The sequence below is a fragment of the Melopsittacus undulatus genome, chromosome 3, assembly GCF_012275295.1.
Source record: "Melopsittacus undulatus isolate bMelUnd1 chromosome 3, bMelUnd1.mat.Z, whole genome shotgun sequence".
Lineage (NCBI taxonomy): Eukaryota > Metazoa > Chordata > Aves > Psittaciformes > Psittaculidae > Melopsittacus > Melopsittacus undulatus.
Genome location: NC_047529.1, coordinates 88,115,484 through 88,133,322, shown reverse-complemented (window position 1 = coordinate 88,133,322; position 17,839 = coordinate 88,115,484). Strand labels below are relative to the sequence as shown.

The 17,839-nt window shown below is 39.4% G+C and overlaps 1 protein-coding gene across 1 annotated transcript; it reads left to right on the top strand.

Moving 5' to 3' along the window:
* The first annotated feature begins 160 nt into the window (after window positions 1–160).
* ARV1 (ARV1 homolog, fatty acid homeostasis modulator) lies at window positions 161–17,543 on the top strand. Its single transcript, XM_005148596.4, has 5 exons — window positions 161–296; window positions 13,249–13,368; window positions 15,054–15,207; window positions 16,406–16,630; window positions 17,115–17,543. The coding sequence occupies exons 1-5, from the start codon at window positions 198–200 to the stop codon at window positions 17,219–17,221; spliced, it is 705 nt and encodes a 234-aa protein (XP_005148653.1). The 5' UTR covers window positions 161–197; the 3' UTR covers window positions 17,222–17,543.
* Window positions 17,544–17,839: the final 296 nt, after the last annotated feature.

Below are 17,839 nucleotides of genomic sequence, written 5' to 3'. Positions count from 1 at the left end.
CGCCATCAGGTAGGCGGGCACCGCAGCGCTGCCCCCTGGGACATGGAGTCCCACACCGACAAAGCCAGGTCGCCGACGGCAGCAGAAAACCACATTTCCCAGAATGCCCGGCGGTGCGGGCCCTGCCCGGCTCCGCCCCCGAACGCGGAAGTGAGGCGTTTGTAGCGCTGACAGGCCGGAGCGTGCGTTCGCCCACCATGGCGGCGCTTGGTGCCTACCGCTGCATCGAGTGCAGCAGGGAGGCGGCGGAGCTGTATAGGGACTACCAGCGTGGGGTGCTGAGGATCTCCATCTGCGTGAGTCGGGGTGGCCGGGCAGTGGGCAAGGGAGAATGGAGGGTAGAGGTGGAGGGGACAAGTGAGAGGCTTCGATGTCAGCAGCAGCAGGTGGTGGCACGTGGTCCTGTGGGGCCCTGCTTCGGGCCTGTGCTAGGCCTAGGCCTAGACCTAGGGCCGGCTCAGAGGCCAGCGGATGGTGGAGTTCCCTGGAATCTTGTTTTCTGTTTGTTGAGCTTCCCAACATCATTTCCCTCCAGTTCCTCGAGGGCACCTGTGCAATAGCACTGCCCAGTGGCCTGGGCACTCCCGTGCTGGGCACCACAATGGGATTGTCATTGTGCTGTGTTTGTAACTCACTGACTGCAGACCTGAGCCCGGCTTCATGGTTAGACAGCTTCAGCACAGCTATGAAACAGCTGAAATTAAGCATCGAGGTTTGTCTCATGCCTAAAGAGGCCTTCAAGAGAGCTGGAGAGGGACTTTTTACAGGGCCAAGGGGGACAAGTGACAGAACAATGGGGAATGGCTTTAAGCTGATCAAAGGTACATTTAGATTAGATATTCAGAAGAAGTTCTTCATTATAGGGTGCTAAGACATTGAAACAGGTTGCCCAGAGAAGCTGTGGCTGCTCCATACCTGGAAGTGTTCAAGGCAAGGTTGGATGGGGCTTTGAGCAACCTTGTTTAGTGGAAATTGTTGAAGGGAGGTTGGAGCTGGATGATCGTTAGGTCCCTTCCAACCCTAACCATTCTTTGATTGTATGACCAATGATTATTCAATATACAGGTGTGGAGCTCTGTACTCCTGACCACCTATGGTGGCTGTACTTCCCATAATGGTTCCAGCACTTTTTAGGCGGTTCACTGCTTTTTCTTCTTACTCTGCTTCTCACAGAGTTCAGTATTTTCCAAAATGTTTTCATGATGTTAAAATAACTATTCTTTTAATGTCTGCTACATTTTCTTGGAGATCTTGCAGCCACAGGAAAAAAAAAACAACCAACAAACCAACATTTGCTATTTTAAGCAGTGCTTTCAACTATTTCTACATTATTGTTTTAATTTTTTATAGGGTTTATGGAGTCTTGTCTCCAGTGGTTAGTTTTGACTTAACATCCTCTATTTCAGTGTAAGGAGAAAAGAATTTTGGAATAGAGGGATCTGCAAATACATCTTGTCTAAGCCTTTTATCTGTGTGTTTCACAACATCCTCTCTGCTCCTTATAAAATTGGCAAAGTGCTGGGTTTGAGCCAATTGTTATTTGTGTTTTGTAAGGAACTAGTTGTGTATCATTCAGCTTCCTTTTGGGTGGTTTCCCCCCGTTTTGTAGCCCTTGGCACTTTGAGAATGCTGATAGGAGATGGATTTATTTACTAATCCTGAAGCTATAAAGATAATGGATGACAAGAAAGCTTTGTATGAAACCTGTGATGAATTCCTTTACAACTTTATAACTTTGAGTTATTCAGACATTTCCTGGATCAAAAATAGAGATCAAGGGCAGCCAGATCACAGACGTCTGTGACTAGTTTCTAGTTGGGGAAATAGTGGTTAGCTCAAGCTGAAAGATGTATGTGTTAGATTTCAGCTTCTGTTATCAACTAAAGGCTGTGAAAATAAGATGTGTACAAATTACTGATGGGAGTAGAAAGAGCTGATTCACATCCTTCTCTTTATCCCAGCCCAGCAGGCAGTTAAAATGGCTTGTTGCTGTAGAGCATAAACCAACTAAAAATATACATAAAAATCTCTGCAGATGTTTCAAAAGCTAGAGAGATCAGCAGTTTTCTTAGGTAGAAGACAAAGTAACAGATATTGGTTTCTGCAGGCTTCAGACATGCACACTACAAGGAGAAATTGATTGTTAGTTGCTTTTTTGTGTTAGTATAATGCATCATGTTTAGCAGTGAATATAAATTACATCAGATCGTTGGTAGTCAGATCATGCAGTCAAAACGTGTCATTGGTACATCATGAAAATGTTAATAGTTTCTATAGAGTTCATGTGGAACTTGAAACTTGCCTTTGAAATCAAGGACAAGTTGGATACAAAAGGACAAGTATAAAGCTTATGCCTGCAGCCATATCACATAAGATTTAGCCCATCGTGTAAACCAAAGTCATCAATTACTCTTATTAATTTGGCCATGATAATCTCTGGGCAAACTGGGAGCAAGTAGATGGCACTTCTTCCTCTTATTGTTTAACCATTGGTGAATCAAAGAGCCTGGACTTCTGGAGCTGTGGTATCCTGTGCAGAATCAGACTTGGGTCCCAGTTGCTGTGTTCATTGTAAGCACCAAACTCTTACAAGCAGTGTAAAAGAAAGAGCAAATAGTCACATGCTCCTAGCAAATTGGAATTCTGTCCACCTTTCTTCATACAGTTCCAGATCTGTACCATTTTTCACTTGATCCTACCAGTCTGTTTTCTCTATCCATGCTGTGGGTTGTTATGGTTCAATTTCAGTCGTAGACCTAGTTGCTGTTATCTGGTGCATGCCTATGCTGGTTTTGGCTAGGACAGAGTTAATTTTCTTCATAATCACTGGTATGGGGCTATGCTTTAGGTTTGTGCTGAAAACATTGTTGATAATTAGTGGATGTTTTAGTTACTTCTGAGCAGTGCTTACACAGTGTCAAGGCCTTTTCTTCTCACACCTCCCGACCAGTGTGGAGGCTGGGAGTGCACAAGAAACTAGGAGGGGACAGATCCGGGGCGTCTGACCCCAACTGACCCAAAGGATATCCCAGACCATATGGTGTCATGCTCAACACATAAAGCTGGGGGAAGAAGAAAATGGAGATGTTCAGAGTGATGGTGTTTGTCTTTCCAGGTAACTGTTACGCATTATGGAGCCCTGCTGTCTTGGGGATGGCTGAATGTCTGCCAGTGGGAAGCAGCAAATTAATTCCTTGTTTAGCTCTGGTTCTGTGTGTGGCTTTTGCTTTGCCTATTAAACTGTCTTCAATCCATGAGTTTTCTCACCTTTAGTGTAACAATTCTCTCCCCCATCCTGCTGTGGGGAGGGAGGGAGTGAGGGAGTGGCTGTGTGGTGCTTACTTGCCAGCTGGGGTTAAACCATGACAGCGTCATCCTCTCTAAGCCTTTCTCTCTATTTCTGGACACTCAGGAAGTGCTGATAATAGGGGTGGTCCACACAAGCAACAAGCAATTGAAAGCATGTTAGTAAGAAACATGGTTTATAAAGTGGAGATGAGAATGTTAGAAGATTGGCAAGATCAAAAGATTACTTCAATTGGGCTGATCTGAATTCATTTTTATCTGTTTAGTGCAGGAAAGCATTGCTGTTGTCTCCTTCTACCAAGACCTTATGGTTTCTCATAGGGCAGTTCTTGTTTTATTTTTCCCTTTTAATCTGGAAGGACTGCACTATTCCTCTGCAGGCATTTTACTCCATGCAGGGAATGCTGTGCTCTGGCCAGAGACATGAACAACAGTCACACTACTGATAACAAAAAATAGCTGAGTACAGAATGTCATTTGATACCCTTCTCAAACTTTCATGAGCAGGATGAGTTTCTTGGTGTTAGGAACCATCCTAACCTGATGGTAAGGATAGCTTAGAAGTCTTCTCCACTTCAGAAACTATAAAGATCCCACTTGCCAGTGTGAAACCTTATTTATATCAGGTATTTATAAAACTTAAGAGTGTAGGGCTCTAAAAACTTACAAAAAGGTGAAATATTTAAGGCAAATTGGAGGTCCGAGGTAAGATTAGAAGGGGTGATCACCCACCCTGAGAACAACTTTCATCTGTCTTTGTGGAATTAGAGCTTTGAGTACTGCTACTCTATTATAGCTTAAAGAGAGAAAAAGTGGAAAGAATACGGGAAGATTGTATAATGACACACAGCCAGTGGACATAATCTAGATACTTTTTTTTTTTGTTGCTAAAAAGCTTTGGGATACTTGTGTTTCCCATTTTTAAGTAATACATTAAAATACTGACACATTAAGAGAAAAAAAAAAACCTCAACAACTGATATGTTCCATATGACATGTAACATAAACAGCCCCAAAAAATTTGGAACAAGCAGAACATTGCCAAGATCATCACTGTTTTATACTGACCTACAGATTTCTCCCAGTCCTAGTTTAAAGTTATCTGTATCTTGAGATGCAGATTCTCAGGATGTTCCTGTCACTCATCACCTTCCGGAACATGATCTTGAGGTTGAAGAAGCCAAGTTCTCCTGACAGCATCTTCTGTCTAGTCCTACATTTATTTTTAGGATGTGTTTAATCTGATCTGAGTGTAATTTCCAGGTAGAAGATTTGAATGTCTAAGTGAAATACCATGATTGGTATTGTGTTTTTAATCTGTTGAAGATTTTTTTTCCAGAGGCAAATAGTTAGAGATTTCATTAGGGAACATCTGTTTCCAGCCCACAATATTAGAGTACAATTTTGGAAATTCAGCGTAATATTCATGGTGCTGCTTCAGTTCAGTTCCTGCAGCATTTTTATTGCTCTTAAGACAACTAAAAGTTTATTTGAGCTCCGTATTGTAATTGTAATGCAGGAAAGCACTAAAGACCTCACAAGGTTACTATCCACCCTGGAAATAAATTTGCAATGGATACTGAAGAAACAAAAGGAACCTTCTTCTGTCAAGCATATAAGTTCATGGAGTACCATGAAACTTGGGATGGAAAGGTCATGCCTTTTTTAAGAGCTGTGCAGTGTGGCTAACTGCCACAAATCCTTCAAGTTCTGTAACATCTTTTTAAATCTGTTTTCTTTAATCAAGGGCAGTTTCAGCAGAAGCATAACCCAGACATCTGGTATCACACATTCCTTTGCTTTTAGTGAACATACCTTTTTCTGATCCTGCATATATTTTGCTGTAAAGGTGCTGTTACAAGCGACAGGTGGAATATTGTTCTTTAAAAATAACTTAAAGGTACTTAAAAATGGACAGTAAAATTCTGAAGAAGCTCACCTTCTCAGGGAGACCTTTTCAGTGTGGATTTTCTTCAGTGATAACTGGGGTGGTGGGGTGTTTGGGGTGGGATGCACAGGCATGTCACAGTTGCCTCCAATGAAGGTGACTGCTGGTGGTCACTTTGCAACTCATGGATCTTGTTCTAGTCCTGTGCTATGAATGTGCTGATGTTTTCATTATTCTAAACCAGGAGTGATGGTGAAAGCAAGCCTAGATGGCTCTTTATAGAGGATATCTTAAGGATATTTTGAGATCCTTAAAACTTAAGTAATCTGTAAATAGTACAGCAAATCTTCATGGAATATGTTATGAACCAACCATTAATAATAGTAACAAGAAACACTGTTCAGATAACACTGCATCATTATGATATTAATATCATAGGGGGGAAAGAATCACATTTGGCTAACCTGGAATAAATTCTGCAGTCGCAGTGCAATGCATATAGAAAGAAATTAGCAAACTTTACTTATTCAGAAATAGAAGGCAAAACATACAATTTTTAAAAACTTGGTTTCAAACTACATGTATGTTATGGGTAAAAAATGTTAATTGTACCAGACCCTAACAAAGGCAAAGAAATTACTCATTGTAATATGTAGAGCTCAGTCAGGATCCCCCTTGTGTTTTGTAATAAGGAAGCCAAGTTGCCTGAGCAGTGCACACTTCATTTAGCTTTTCTGCAATTGAAAAATAACTGAAAACCTCTTTTATTGCAGTAAGCCAGAGACTGTGAATGCTTTGAATGCAAAGTGTTTGTGTGGTTAGGTAAAGAATCTGTCCAGAGTACAAAGATCATTCTGGGAAATAATGGGGTTTTTTTTCTTATTTATATAACTTGCTACTGGAAAACATCACATAAGAAATTGATAAAACTGGATTTTAATTTCAGTTTTCTGAAATGGAATTCATCTGAAACTGGGTTGGTTTGTTTTTCAGCTGCTAATGACACTTAGCCACATCCATAATAAAGAACCCATTCCTGAAAGCAGCAAAGCTAATTACATTTTATTGTTTAAGAGTGCAACTGGGATTAAGGGCACTCTCACAGGATGATGGGTCCATGTTAGTTTCCCCTATGAATTTATGCAAATGGACCTATGTTCATATTAAAGTTGTGTAAATGTTGTTAAAATTTGCTGTATATGTTGTCCAGCAAAATAGCATAGCTTAATTTTGGCAAATATCAAACCAACATTCCAAAATTAATACTAAAATTAAAATATTTCACTGGTGTTTCTTATGTCCAGAGATTTCCAAATGTAGTCCTGATGTGGTTTTCATGGTATTATTAGTTCAGGATGAAGTTCAGTTATTCAATATATATTTTTATTTTCAGCCATGTTCTATGGCTTCCTCTTCAAAAACTTTTTTCCCTTTGACCATCCCCATCTCAAAATACCTTTACTTAAAAATTCAGTTATGTTTTAATGTTGGAGAGAGGACTTTGAAAGTCATATTCATATATTTGGAACTTTGCCCTTCATGATGGTAGGTATGTCCTCAGATATTTGTACACTGTGTTGTATTTGGCATGTGTTTGTGAACTGTGTTTGCAGTTGAGTATCCTTGGTGAACAAAGAGGTATATCTTTTGAGTAGTGTTTTATAAAAGGCTGATAAACCTAAAGTCAGAAATAACATTTCAGTGCTTCTTTTGTCTTACTGAATACAACTGAAATGTTAAAACTTATGTTACTTTCCTTAAGTGTTTTGGATTGTTTTGATAGAATCTGATACCACACTATGAAGTATGGTTGTACTGGTTCTGGAAGATTTCTTTTTCCTTTAAAGCTGCATTTGCTCATGAAAATGTGTCCTGGGTTCAGCAGTAGCAGTCATTTTTCTCCTTCTTAGTAGTTGGCGCAGCGCTGTGTTCTTGACTTTCGGCCTGAGAACAGTGCTGATAACACTGATGTTTTTAGTTACTGCTCAAATGCTTAGACTGACCAAGGACTTTGTGAGCCTCATGCTCTGCCAAGGAGGAGGAGAAGAAGATGGGAAGAAGCAGAGACAGGATGCCTGACCCAAACTAGCCAAAGAGGTATTCCATACCACAGCACGTCATGCCCAGGATGTAACTGGGAGTTACCTGGAAGGGCTAGGGCACTGCGGGGTTGGACAAAGTATCGGTTGGTGCTCAGTTGGGTGGGGTGGGGCGAGTTATCTGTTGTCAGGTGGTGAGGTGTTGTATTCTCTTCCTTTGTTATTTCCCTTCTTGATATTATTATTGATGGTAGCAGCAGTGGTTTGTGTTATGCCTTAGTTACTAAACTGTTCTTATCTCAACCCATGGGAGTTGCATTCTTTTGATTCTCCTCCCCATCCTTCTGGGAGCAGGGAGAGGGCAAGAAAGGGGGGGGAGTGAGAGAGCGACTGTGTGATTTATGGCTGACAGGGTTTAAACCAGGACAAAATGGAAGGTGGTTTTGGTTTTGATTGTTTCTTTTAGCAACAGAAAAGCATAGTCAAATATTCCTAAATATTTCAAACAATATCCTAAATCAAACAATTCCTACATCGAACAATTCCTAAACTAATACCCATTTAAATGAATTAGAATATTGAATACATTCGGCATGCTTTTTAGGGGATCAGAGTATCTACTGGACTTCTGTGTCAGTATCCAATATTCATAATTTTCCTAAAATTTGCCAAGTTAGAAGAAGATATGTAAATAGAATTTATGATGTCAAGCTTGATCTTTCTCTTCTACAACGTAATCTGGAAGTATCTTTTAATCAAAGTAATGTGTGGTTTTTTCAAAGTTATTTCCTGGTATTGATGTCAGTTACATAGTTAAAGAAGAAATCAAAAACTGGTAAAATAATAGAGAAATCCAGTTATTTCTTTAGATTTTAGACCTGGTTATGATAACTGAGGCATTTCTTTGAGAATACACAAAAACTGAAAAAGCTAGATTTTGATTAAAAGATATGTGTCTCTCATGCTGAACTGGACATTGAATACCGCCGTGCAGAACTGCAATTGGGAATGAGATGTGAGCACAAGTATTGTAGTTCACTCTAAAGTGCCTGACTAAAATCTTTAAACATGCAAGCAGTTTTCTATATCTGAGCTGCTTATACTGATCTCTTCTAAAAGTGTTAGTAATTATCTATGGCCGTAAAGTTACATTACTTTAATTAGATAAAGCTACCTGGTTAAACCTATGTGTGCATTAACTCTTCCTTGTGCTGATTTTGCTGAAGTCAGGCTGTAGTCACAAGTTTCCTTCCAAGGCATTTAAGGTTAATGTCAAATGTATTAGTAGCACAGCTGGGAAAAAAATAAAAGCTAGGTATGGAGAAAAATTCATCCTAGAGGGTCTGCTAATTCTGTGATGTTCTCATGGTATAGCATCATCTTCATTTTGTCCAATTATTCCATGGCAGCACACACAAGTCTTTGCAGTAAGGTAGTTTGTGGGTCTCACAAGACATAGAATCATAGAATCATAGAATAGTTAGGGTTGGAAAGGACCTTAAGATCACCTAGTTCGAACCCCCCTGCCATGGGCAGGGACACCTCACACTAAACCATATCACCCAAGGCTTCATCCAGCCTGGCCTTGGACACTTCCAGGGATGGAGCATTCACAACCTCCCTGGGCAACCCCTTACAGTACCTCACCACCCTAACAGTAAAGAACTTCTTCCTTATATCCAGTCTAAGCCTCTGCTGCTTCAGTTTCAACTCGTTACCCCTTGTCCCGTCACTACAGTCCCTAATGAAGAGTCCCTCACCAGCATCCTTCCAGGCCCCCTTCAGATACTGGAAGGCTGCTATGAGGTCTCCATGCAGCCTTCTCTTCTCCAGGCTGAACAGACCCAACTTTCTCAGCCTGTCTTCATACGGGAGGTACTCCAGTCCCCTGATCATCCTCATGGCCCTCCTCTGGACTTGTTCCAACAGTTCCATGTCCTTTTTATGTTGAGGACACCAGAACTGCACGCAATACTCCAAGTGAGGTCTCACAAGAGCAGAGCAGAGGGGCAGGATCACCTCCTTCGACCTGTTGGTCACACTCCTTTTGATACAGCCCAGGATACAGTTGGCTTTCTGGGCTGCAAGCACACACTGAAGCCGGCTCATGTTCATTTTCTCATTGACCAACACCCCCAAGTCCTTCTCCACAGAGCTGCTCTGAATCTCTTCTCTGCCCAACCTGTAGCTGTGCCTGGGATTGCTCCGACCCAGGTGTAGGACCTTGCACTTGGCATGGTTAAACTTCATGAGGTTGGCATCAGCCCACCTCACAAGTGTGTCAAGGTCCCTCTGAATGGCATTCCTTCCCTCCAGTGTATCAACAGAACCACACAGCTTGGTGTCATCGGCAAACTTGCTGAGGACACACTCAATTCCATTGTCCATGTCAGCAACAAAGATGTTGAACAAGACCGGTCCCAACACCGATCCCTGAGGGACACCACTTGTTACTGGTCTCCAGCTGGACATTGAGCCATTGACCACAACTCTTTGAGTGTGGCCATCCAGCCAGTTCTTTATCCACTGAGTGGTCCACCTATCAAATTGATGACACTCCAATTTAGAGACAAGGATGTCATGTGGGACAGTGTCGAACGCTTTGCACAAGTCCAGGTAGATGACGTCGACTGCTCCACCCCTGTCCATCATCTTTGTAGCCCCGTCATAGAAGGCCACCAAATTGGTCAGGCAGGATTTCCCCTAGTGAAGCCCTGCTGGCTGTCACCAAGCACCTTGCTGTTTTTCATGTGCCTTAGCATGCCTTCCAGGAGAATCTGCTCCAAGATTTTGCCAGGCACAGAGGTGAGACTGACTGGTCTGTTATACCCCGGGTCATCCATTTTTCCCTTCTTGAAAATGGGGGTTATATTTCCCTTTTTCCAGTCATCAGGAACTTCACCAGACTGCCATGATTTTTCAAATATGATGGCCAGTGGCTTTGCGACTTCATTCGCCAGCTCCTTCAGAACCCGCGGATGGATTTCATCAGGTCCCATGGACTTGTGCACATTCAGGTTCTTAAGATGGTCTTGAACTAGATCCTCTTGTACAGTGGGCCCAAGGTCTAGATTTTCACAGTCCCTGCGTCGGCCTTCTAAGACTCGGGTGCTGCGGTCAGAGCCTTTGCCAGTGAAGACTGAGGCAACCCTGAATGATCTCACGCTGGCTAGGTCTCAGCCTGGATAAGCACAGAAGACTTTTCTTTCATACAGTTGAGACTCACATAGAAATAAAGTATAGTAAGAATAGAGCTCTCATCTAGCTGTAGAAGAGATAGACGTGAATGTGTGTGTGTGTGAAAGGTCCTTGAAGATGGCTGCTGTTTTATGACAACAAAACCCAGCAGGTTATCTTTTCCTGTTGAAGTAGCATAAAAGTGTCCCAGGTTTAGCAGTAGCAGTCAATTTTTCTCCTTCTTAGTAGGTGGCGCAGTGCTGTGTTTTGACTTTCAGTCTGGGAACAGAGCTGATAACACCAATGTTTTTCAGCTGATGCTAAGTAATGTTTACTCTGACCAAGGACTCTGTGAGTCTCATGCTCTGCCAGGGAGGAGGGGGGGCTGGGAGCATGCAGAGACAGGATACCTGACCCAAACTAGCCAAAGAGGTATTCCATACCACAACACAGAAATAGGATTCTTAAGTGTTTGGTGGTGGTATGCTGAAATACTGAATTAAACATCATTCTCATATCTGTGGAGCAGAAGACACATTCTTATGGATAATACCACTATTTGTGTATTTGCTTGTAGCAGTCTTCCGACATATCTGCAGTAGAATTTCCCTGTCCCTGGTTTTGCCTGGAGGGTTGGCCTGATAAATTTTAGATGGCAGCTAAAATTCATGGCAGCTGTTAGTGAAAATCTTCAGTACCTCTTAACTGCAGGGTTTTTGACTGGTGTTTTGATTGGTGTTTTATTCACACCCTTCACTTGAAAAGACCATTCTTTCCTTTTCTCAGAAAGATTTTTGACCCTGGTCAAAAAATGTTCTGTTGTAGGAAAATTTGAGAGCATAATAAATCCTGGGGTATGTAGGATATCCTTCATCTAACCTTTATTACACCTATTGTATTCAAGGGTAATCTTCTTTTGTATGTTCTTTCTAATGCTTGTGTGAATAAGCCTATTAAAAAAAGAGATTTCCTGTGCTACATTAACCCAGAGATTTGACATATGTAAATTACCACCCATAAAGATATGTGGTCATGGTTTCCCTGTAGAAATAAATGAAGCAAGGCACTGCCTTTAATTATAGCTGCAATTTGTTTTTGACTCTTTTAACTCATTTAGCTGTGGTCTTCTGTTAATTATGTCCTTTCTTTCCATCTCACTCAGTATCATTTTAGACCTATCAAACTGTTGGTTAATTGAGTCAGTTTTTTAATTAATTACTTCTAAATTATGTACTGTCATACACAGTGTTTTCTTGTCTAATCCAAATGACTTAGTTAGGCTTTTTTCTTGAGCTGGACCAAGAAATATGGGTTAGTGGTAGCAATATTCCTTAGACACTATTAAACTCACACATATGTTTGGATGTTATTCTTGGTGTGGATGATGGACTTTTGAGTCAATTTGATAATGAAATTTTGCAACCTTAAATTCTCCAATAATAATTCTGGTAAATAACAAGGCAAACTTAACTTTGAACATAAGGAATCTCTATAACGTCCAAAAAAAGCTTTTTGTTCTTTCCTGAGAGTTTGTCTGTAGGTATGTGATCTCTAATGCTGCATTTTTGACTGCTGCACCGTTTGGGAAAGCTCTGTATGCGGATTTCTATTATGGCAATGCACAGCCATGCACTCATTAAAATGGAAATAGAGTTTCTGTGACTGTTGTACTTTGAGGATGGCAGCTAATGTGAAGGCCCAGGGGAGAGGGATTAGCTGAGGACAGGTTGGAGGAGAAACTCACCTACAGGCGAGCATTCTTTTGTGAATGCACTTGTTTGAGCTGAAGTGCTTGCTCTCTGCTAGAAGTTATTTCTCCCTGAGGTCTGCTAGGTGAGCCTTTTGTAGAACTGTTATTTAACCATCCTGTTCACAGTTAGTGTAATGGTCTTCTGTTAGCCCTTCTCATTTAACTCAAATCAAGAAATGTTCAGCCATGAAGATATATCAATAAATCTGAAGGGGATTGTCAAGCAGTTCTCAGTGGTCTGGGTGAAATAACCCTTCTAGTAAGCACAGTGGGACAGTGGGAAACAGCAGATGTATTGGACAAGTAATGATCTAATGATCTAAGTAATGATCTAATGTAATGATCTAATCTACTGACAACAGAAGTTGTCAGTAGCAACTTCTGACTCTTTGGCTGTATCTGTGCTGTGAAAACTACATTATTAATGTCCTGAATATATTGGTGTTTGTTCAATAATGAAAAATTGGTTGAAATATCTGGACAATTTACTAGTATGGAAGAACAATGCAACAGTAAAAAAACAATTACTGTCTTCTTGTAAGGGAGAAAAAGGTAGGCTAGGCTAGGAGGATAAAGCGTCTCTGAAAAGAAGGATGTGATAGAAGAAACCAGTGTTGTTTTTTTTTTTTTTTTTCAAAAAATACCAAACCCCCCACCAAGATATCCAGTAGGTAAGCCATGATCAGTTAACCCTTAACTAAATACCAGTGCATTTCTTGTGTCTTGGGAGGTAGTTTGAGGGGTTTTTTGCATCTTTAGGGCACAAAATGATGACTAAATACATCCTTGCATAATTTATTATCTGTATTAATCTGAAGCCTGTAAAAATCAATAATGTATCTTTGCTTTATAGGGGAAGTCTGTATCAACTGCAGTGTTGATAGTGGGGAAGAAATTATTCTGAATGGATTAAAAACTGATTGAAAATGAAGATTGCATTAAGGAAAGACTAATAAGAATTCAGTAGCTATTTGGATTTATGTAGTTTTGCTAAGATTGGGGGAACCAGTTTCCTCCAACTGGACGAATAAATTTCATAAACCCTTGCCTTTTTTTCCCCCTAATTCTTGTTATTTTGTGACTTTCAGAAATCCTGCCAGAAACCAGTGGACAAATACATTGAGTATGATCCTGTTATCATCTTGATTAATGCTGTTTTATGTAAAGCACAAGCATACAGGCACATTCTTTTCAATACAAAGATAAATGTAAGTTGCTATCCCCCCACCCTGTGACTTTTTTGTTAAAGATGTATTTACATTTGGCAAGTTGATTGTAATAATTGTAAAATTTTAGAGTCTCTTATGGTCCTGCCCTTCCACTGGTTCCAGCAAGCTGAACCAGTTATATCATGAATAGAACACATGAAATCTCAGACTCCAGCTGGTGAAAGTTACTGTCTCCACAGCTGTGATGCTGCAATACCAGCAAATACAGCAGTCTATTTACATGTAAAGGGAAGAGAAGGAACTGTATGGAACTGCTCCTGCAGTTTCCTACACAATCTAATTTGCCTGTCATGTTAATTGATGTTACAAGGATGATGTGCTAATTGCATTGGAAGGGAAAGATCTAATTTCAAATTAATTTCCAAACTAAATTTCTGTTGGAAACAATTCTTTCTGAAATGAGCTATAGTACCATAACATACCATATTACTAATACTATGTTAATTTAACCTACTGTACCAATTCCTTATCATATAACTATGCCCTTGAAACTATAGCAAATGATAGAGGCTTTCACATGAAGTGTTGATGCAGAGTTACATAGTTAGTTGTGCTGGCCAGGCTGGAGTGTAGAAGTATAGCTTTTCTGACAGAATCATGTATTTTTACTTTAAGGATTAAATTCCCAGGAGAGGGAAGCTTGTCTAGAACAAACTATCCACAAATAAGTGTATGCTGTGTTCACACTAATACCTCTTGGCCAGCCCAGTGTTTAATGATGTAGATAAATATACTCACTTTGTCTTTCAGGCATAAATCTGACTAAGATTTTTAATTAAGCAGTGCTTTTGGAGACTGGTCATGATGTTTTCTGTGAGGCTTCTGAAAGAACTATTACACCTGTGGAAATTTCATCTATTCAAATAAATTGAGTTGAATTTTAAACTGTGCATGTATGCATAATTGGCATAACTAGTCTGTAATGGAAAAAGTAGAATCCATACACGGAAATTATGCTGGTTTATTTAAATCTGTATAAAACCAGAATTAACTGCACATAGACATATAGACTTGTTTAGTATGGAAACATGGTAACTGTGGGCCCTCATGATAACATTTTTGCAGTCACTTCAGAGGATGTTTTTAAGTTTTGCTTGGTTATATTGCTTTATTTATTTTTGGTCCCTCACCCTTATCTGAACTAAGATACATTTTTAGTATAACTACATTGCTAATCTTTTCCTAAGGAGATTGTTCCAGGGAAGAAAAGAAACAAGGCTATTTAAGCCAGTCACTGAATGAAGTAGTTGTCCTTAACCTTTAATTTTTGATAGTGTGATTTTACTAATGCTAATAATGTCGATGCTATATTTCTACAGATATAATTATACAAAAAAACTTTAGTTTTATATTCGTAACTGAAACATCCTTCACAATAAAAAGAGTATAAAGCAGGCTTTAGAAATGCTATTCATACCTGCTGTATGGAACTGCTCATGCAATTTTCTGCACCCTCTAATTTGCCTATCATGTGAACTGATGTTAAAAGGGTGATGTGCTGAACTAGTGGCTCAACAGAAGTAATTTGCTATTATTTCTAAACAAAGATAATAAAGCTACAGAGCTTGTTTGTGTAGAGATGTTGAAATATATTTTAAATACCAATTTCATACTGATGCTTTACTGATTTGATACTAATGTTTTCATTATTCTACATTTACCAGATTCATGGGAAGCTCTGCATATTTTGTTTGCTTTGTGAAGCTTATCTCAGGTGGTTGCAACTGCAGGATTCAAGCCAAAATACAGATCCTGATGACTTAATCAGATATGCCAAGGAATGGGATTTTTATAGAATGTTTGGTATAGCTTCTTTAGGTAAGGTCAATGATTAGTTCCTGTCACTATCTACTCCTTAAGCATTGAATAGCTTCATGAGTTTTTCAACAAGCTTGTATTGCAAAAATTAACACAGAATGGATATTATGTCCAACCCAGTATGGTTAAACCAGTATACACACACTCTAATTTGTCTCCATTTAATGCAGATGCATGTTTTGATCCTGATTATAGTTCAGACAGATATGATCAGCATTAGGTAGTAAAACACTGAAAAGTGGCAATTTTAAGAAATCTTTGTCTCTATTCATTTGTATAGTTTGAAGACCAGTGTAAAGCTCAGCTTAATTCCATATTTCATGTTGAATCCAAGGCTTATTCATTAAGGTGATGCAACAATAGGATGATCCTTACAGAAGTAAATAATTGGGAAAAGCTGTATCTATTGTTTGGGAGTTTTTAAATGAATACACAAAAATACAGAGTAGAATAAATACTCCTATGCTTTAAGACTACATTGAAGGCAGGGCAGGGGGTTTCTATTATTTTGGTTGATACTTTATTCTAATACTTTTTCTGTTCATGGTGTTTAAATCAAGGCCACAGACTAAAATCTGTATTCCTCTTAGACATTAAGAGTTTAACTTGTGTGTCATCTCATGTTGCTTTCATAACACATCAGTAAAAATTTTGAAACTCATTTTTCAGTAGTAATTCATCTACTACAGTTGCCATGAGAGTTGCTTTGACATCTGCATTAATTCTAATATTATACAGGGACACAGTGGTATAAAAAAGTCTAACAGCTCAGTAATATTTTCACCTTAGTCTTCTTATGCTGGATGGAAAGAGTTCATTGCTGGTGACCTTTTCAAAGATGACAAGTACTGATTATGTTTTATAGGTTAACAAACAGCTGAAAAAGACCCCTCTCCTTTTGTTAAAAAGGAAAAATAATTATAAACTTCCTGTGCAGTATGGTGTCAGAAATTGAGTATGACAGTCCTATTCTGAATGTCATGATTATTCTGAATGTCATTATGCAGAATTAGTGTAAGTAGTACTCCAGTGTTAAAGTGAATACAGGAGATGGAAGATACTCATATTTGTGTATGTCTTTTAAATAACAATGGCTAAGTTGCATTTGGGACACATTGTTTCACTGAAATTCATCTTAAGAGAGGACTTGATTTTGGTGCTTCATTCTCTCTTTCCAACTCCTCTTATTTCCTCTTAGAACAAACTTCATTTTTGGTTGGCATTTTTATTTCTTTATGGTGGATGAGACCTGAGATGCTGAAAACGAAGTCTGACTTCATTTTACTTCTCAAAGCACTGCTGTTGTCCAGCTATGGAAAGCTTTTGCTAATTCCAGCTGTTATTTGGGAACATGACTACACACCTTTGTGCCTTGCATTTATAAAAGTGTTTGTCTTGATATCAAACTCTCAGGCAATTAGAGGTATGTTATTGCTTTTTTATTACTACATTATTTGTATAGAATGTGTGAGAATTTGCAGCTGTTTCTGTTTCTGTTAGAGAAATTCTTATTATATTTTTAATCAGTATCAGAAATGTGACTGAAATAGCTCTAGCTTAAAACTGTTCTGTAGACTTTAATAGAAAGGGAATGAAACAAAATACTCTATGAAAATAATAAAAATCACCTCATCTCACCATCATCTCTTTGTATATGCTGTATTATATCGATCAGATCCATCAGTTAGAATTTGAAAGAACTCATCATGGATCATGGAAACATAAAATAGAATTTGTTGTGTGTTTGGAAAATGAAAATTTCATGTTACTTTTATGCATGGCTTTGGAATTCAGACTTTTAACGTATTTGTGTGATTTCTTATACATACAAATTAATATGAAATCTCACATGTTTACATGGTCATCTTCAGTAGTAAGTTATAAATTTGTTCTGTTTTCTTTTGCAGTTACATTGAACTTGAACCGAATTCTCCCTTGGTTAGCTATCTTCTTTGGATTAATTCTGGAAAATGGTGTTGTCTGCTTAGTCCAGAAATTGAGATGGGATGTTTGAAACATCCACCCAGATCTGAAGAAATACCAGCAACATGATAATCATTTTCTAAGAATGATCTCTGCCAGCAGGCTTCAAAGACACTGTTTCATCATGATAAAGAAGGCAACAGATAACAAAAACTTGCATTAGTCGTAAATGTAGACAGTTTTAGGATGAGTCAAACTGAGAAACCTCAGAAGTTCAGCTATATAATATGTTGAGCCATAAAACTTCATAGAATCACAGAATGGTTAGTGTTGGAAAGGACCTTTAGATCATCCAGTTCCAACACCCCTGCCATGTGCAGGGAAGCCTCACCCTCAACCATGTCACCCAAGGCTCTGTCCAACCTGTCCTTGAGCACTGCCAGGGATGGGACATTTATGACTTCTCTGGGCAACCTGTTCCAGTGCCTCATCACCCTTACAGTAAAGAACTTCTTCCTTATATCCAATCTAAACTTCCCCTGTTGAAGTTTAAACCTGTTATCCGTTGTCCTGTCACTACAGTCCCTGATGGAGTCCCTCTCCAGCATCCCTGCAGGCCACCTTCTGATACAGGAAGGCTGCTATGAGGTCTCCACGTAACCTTCTCCAGGCTGAACAGGCCCAACTTTCTCAGCCTGTCTTCATATGG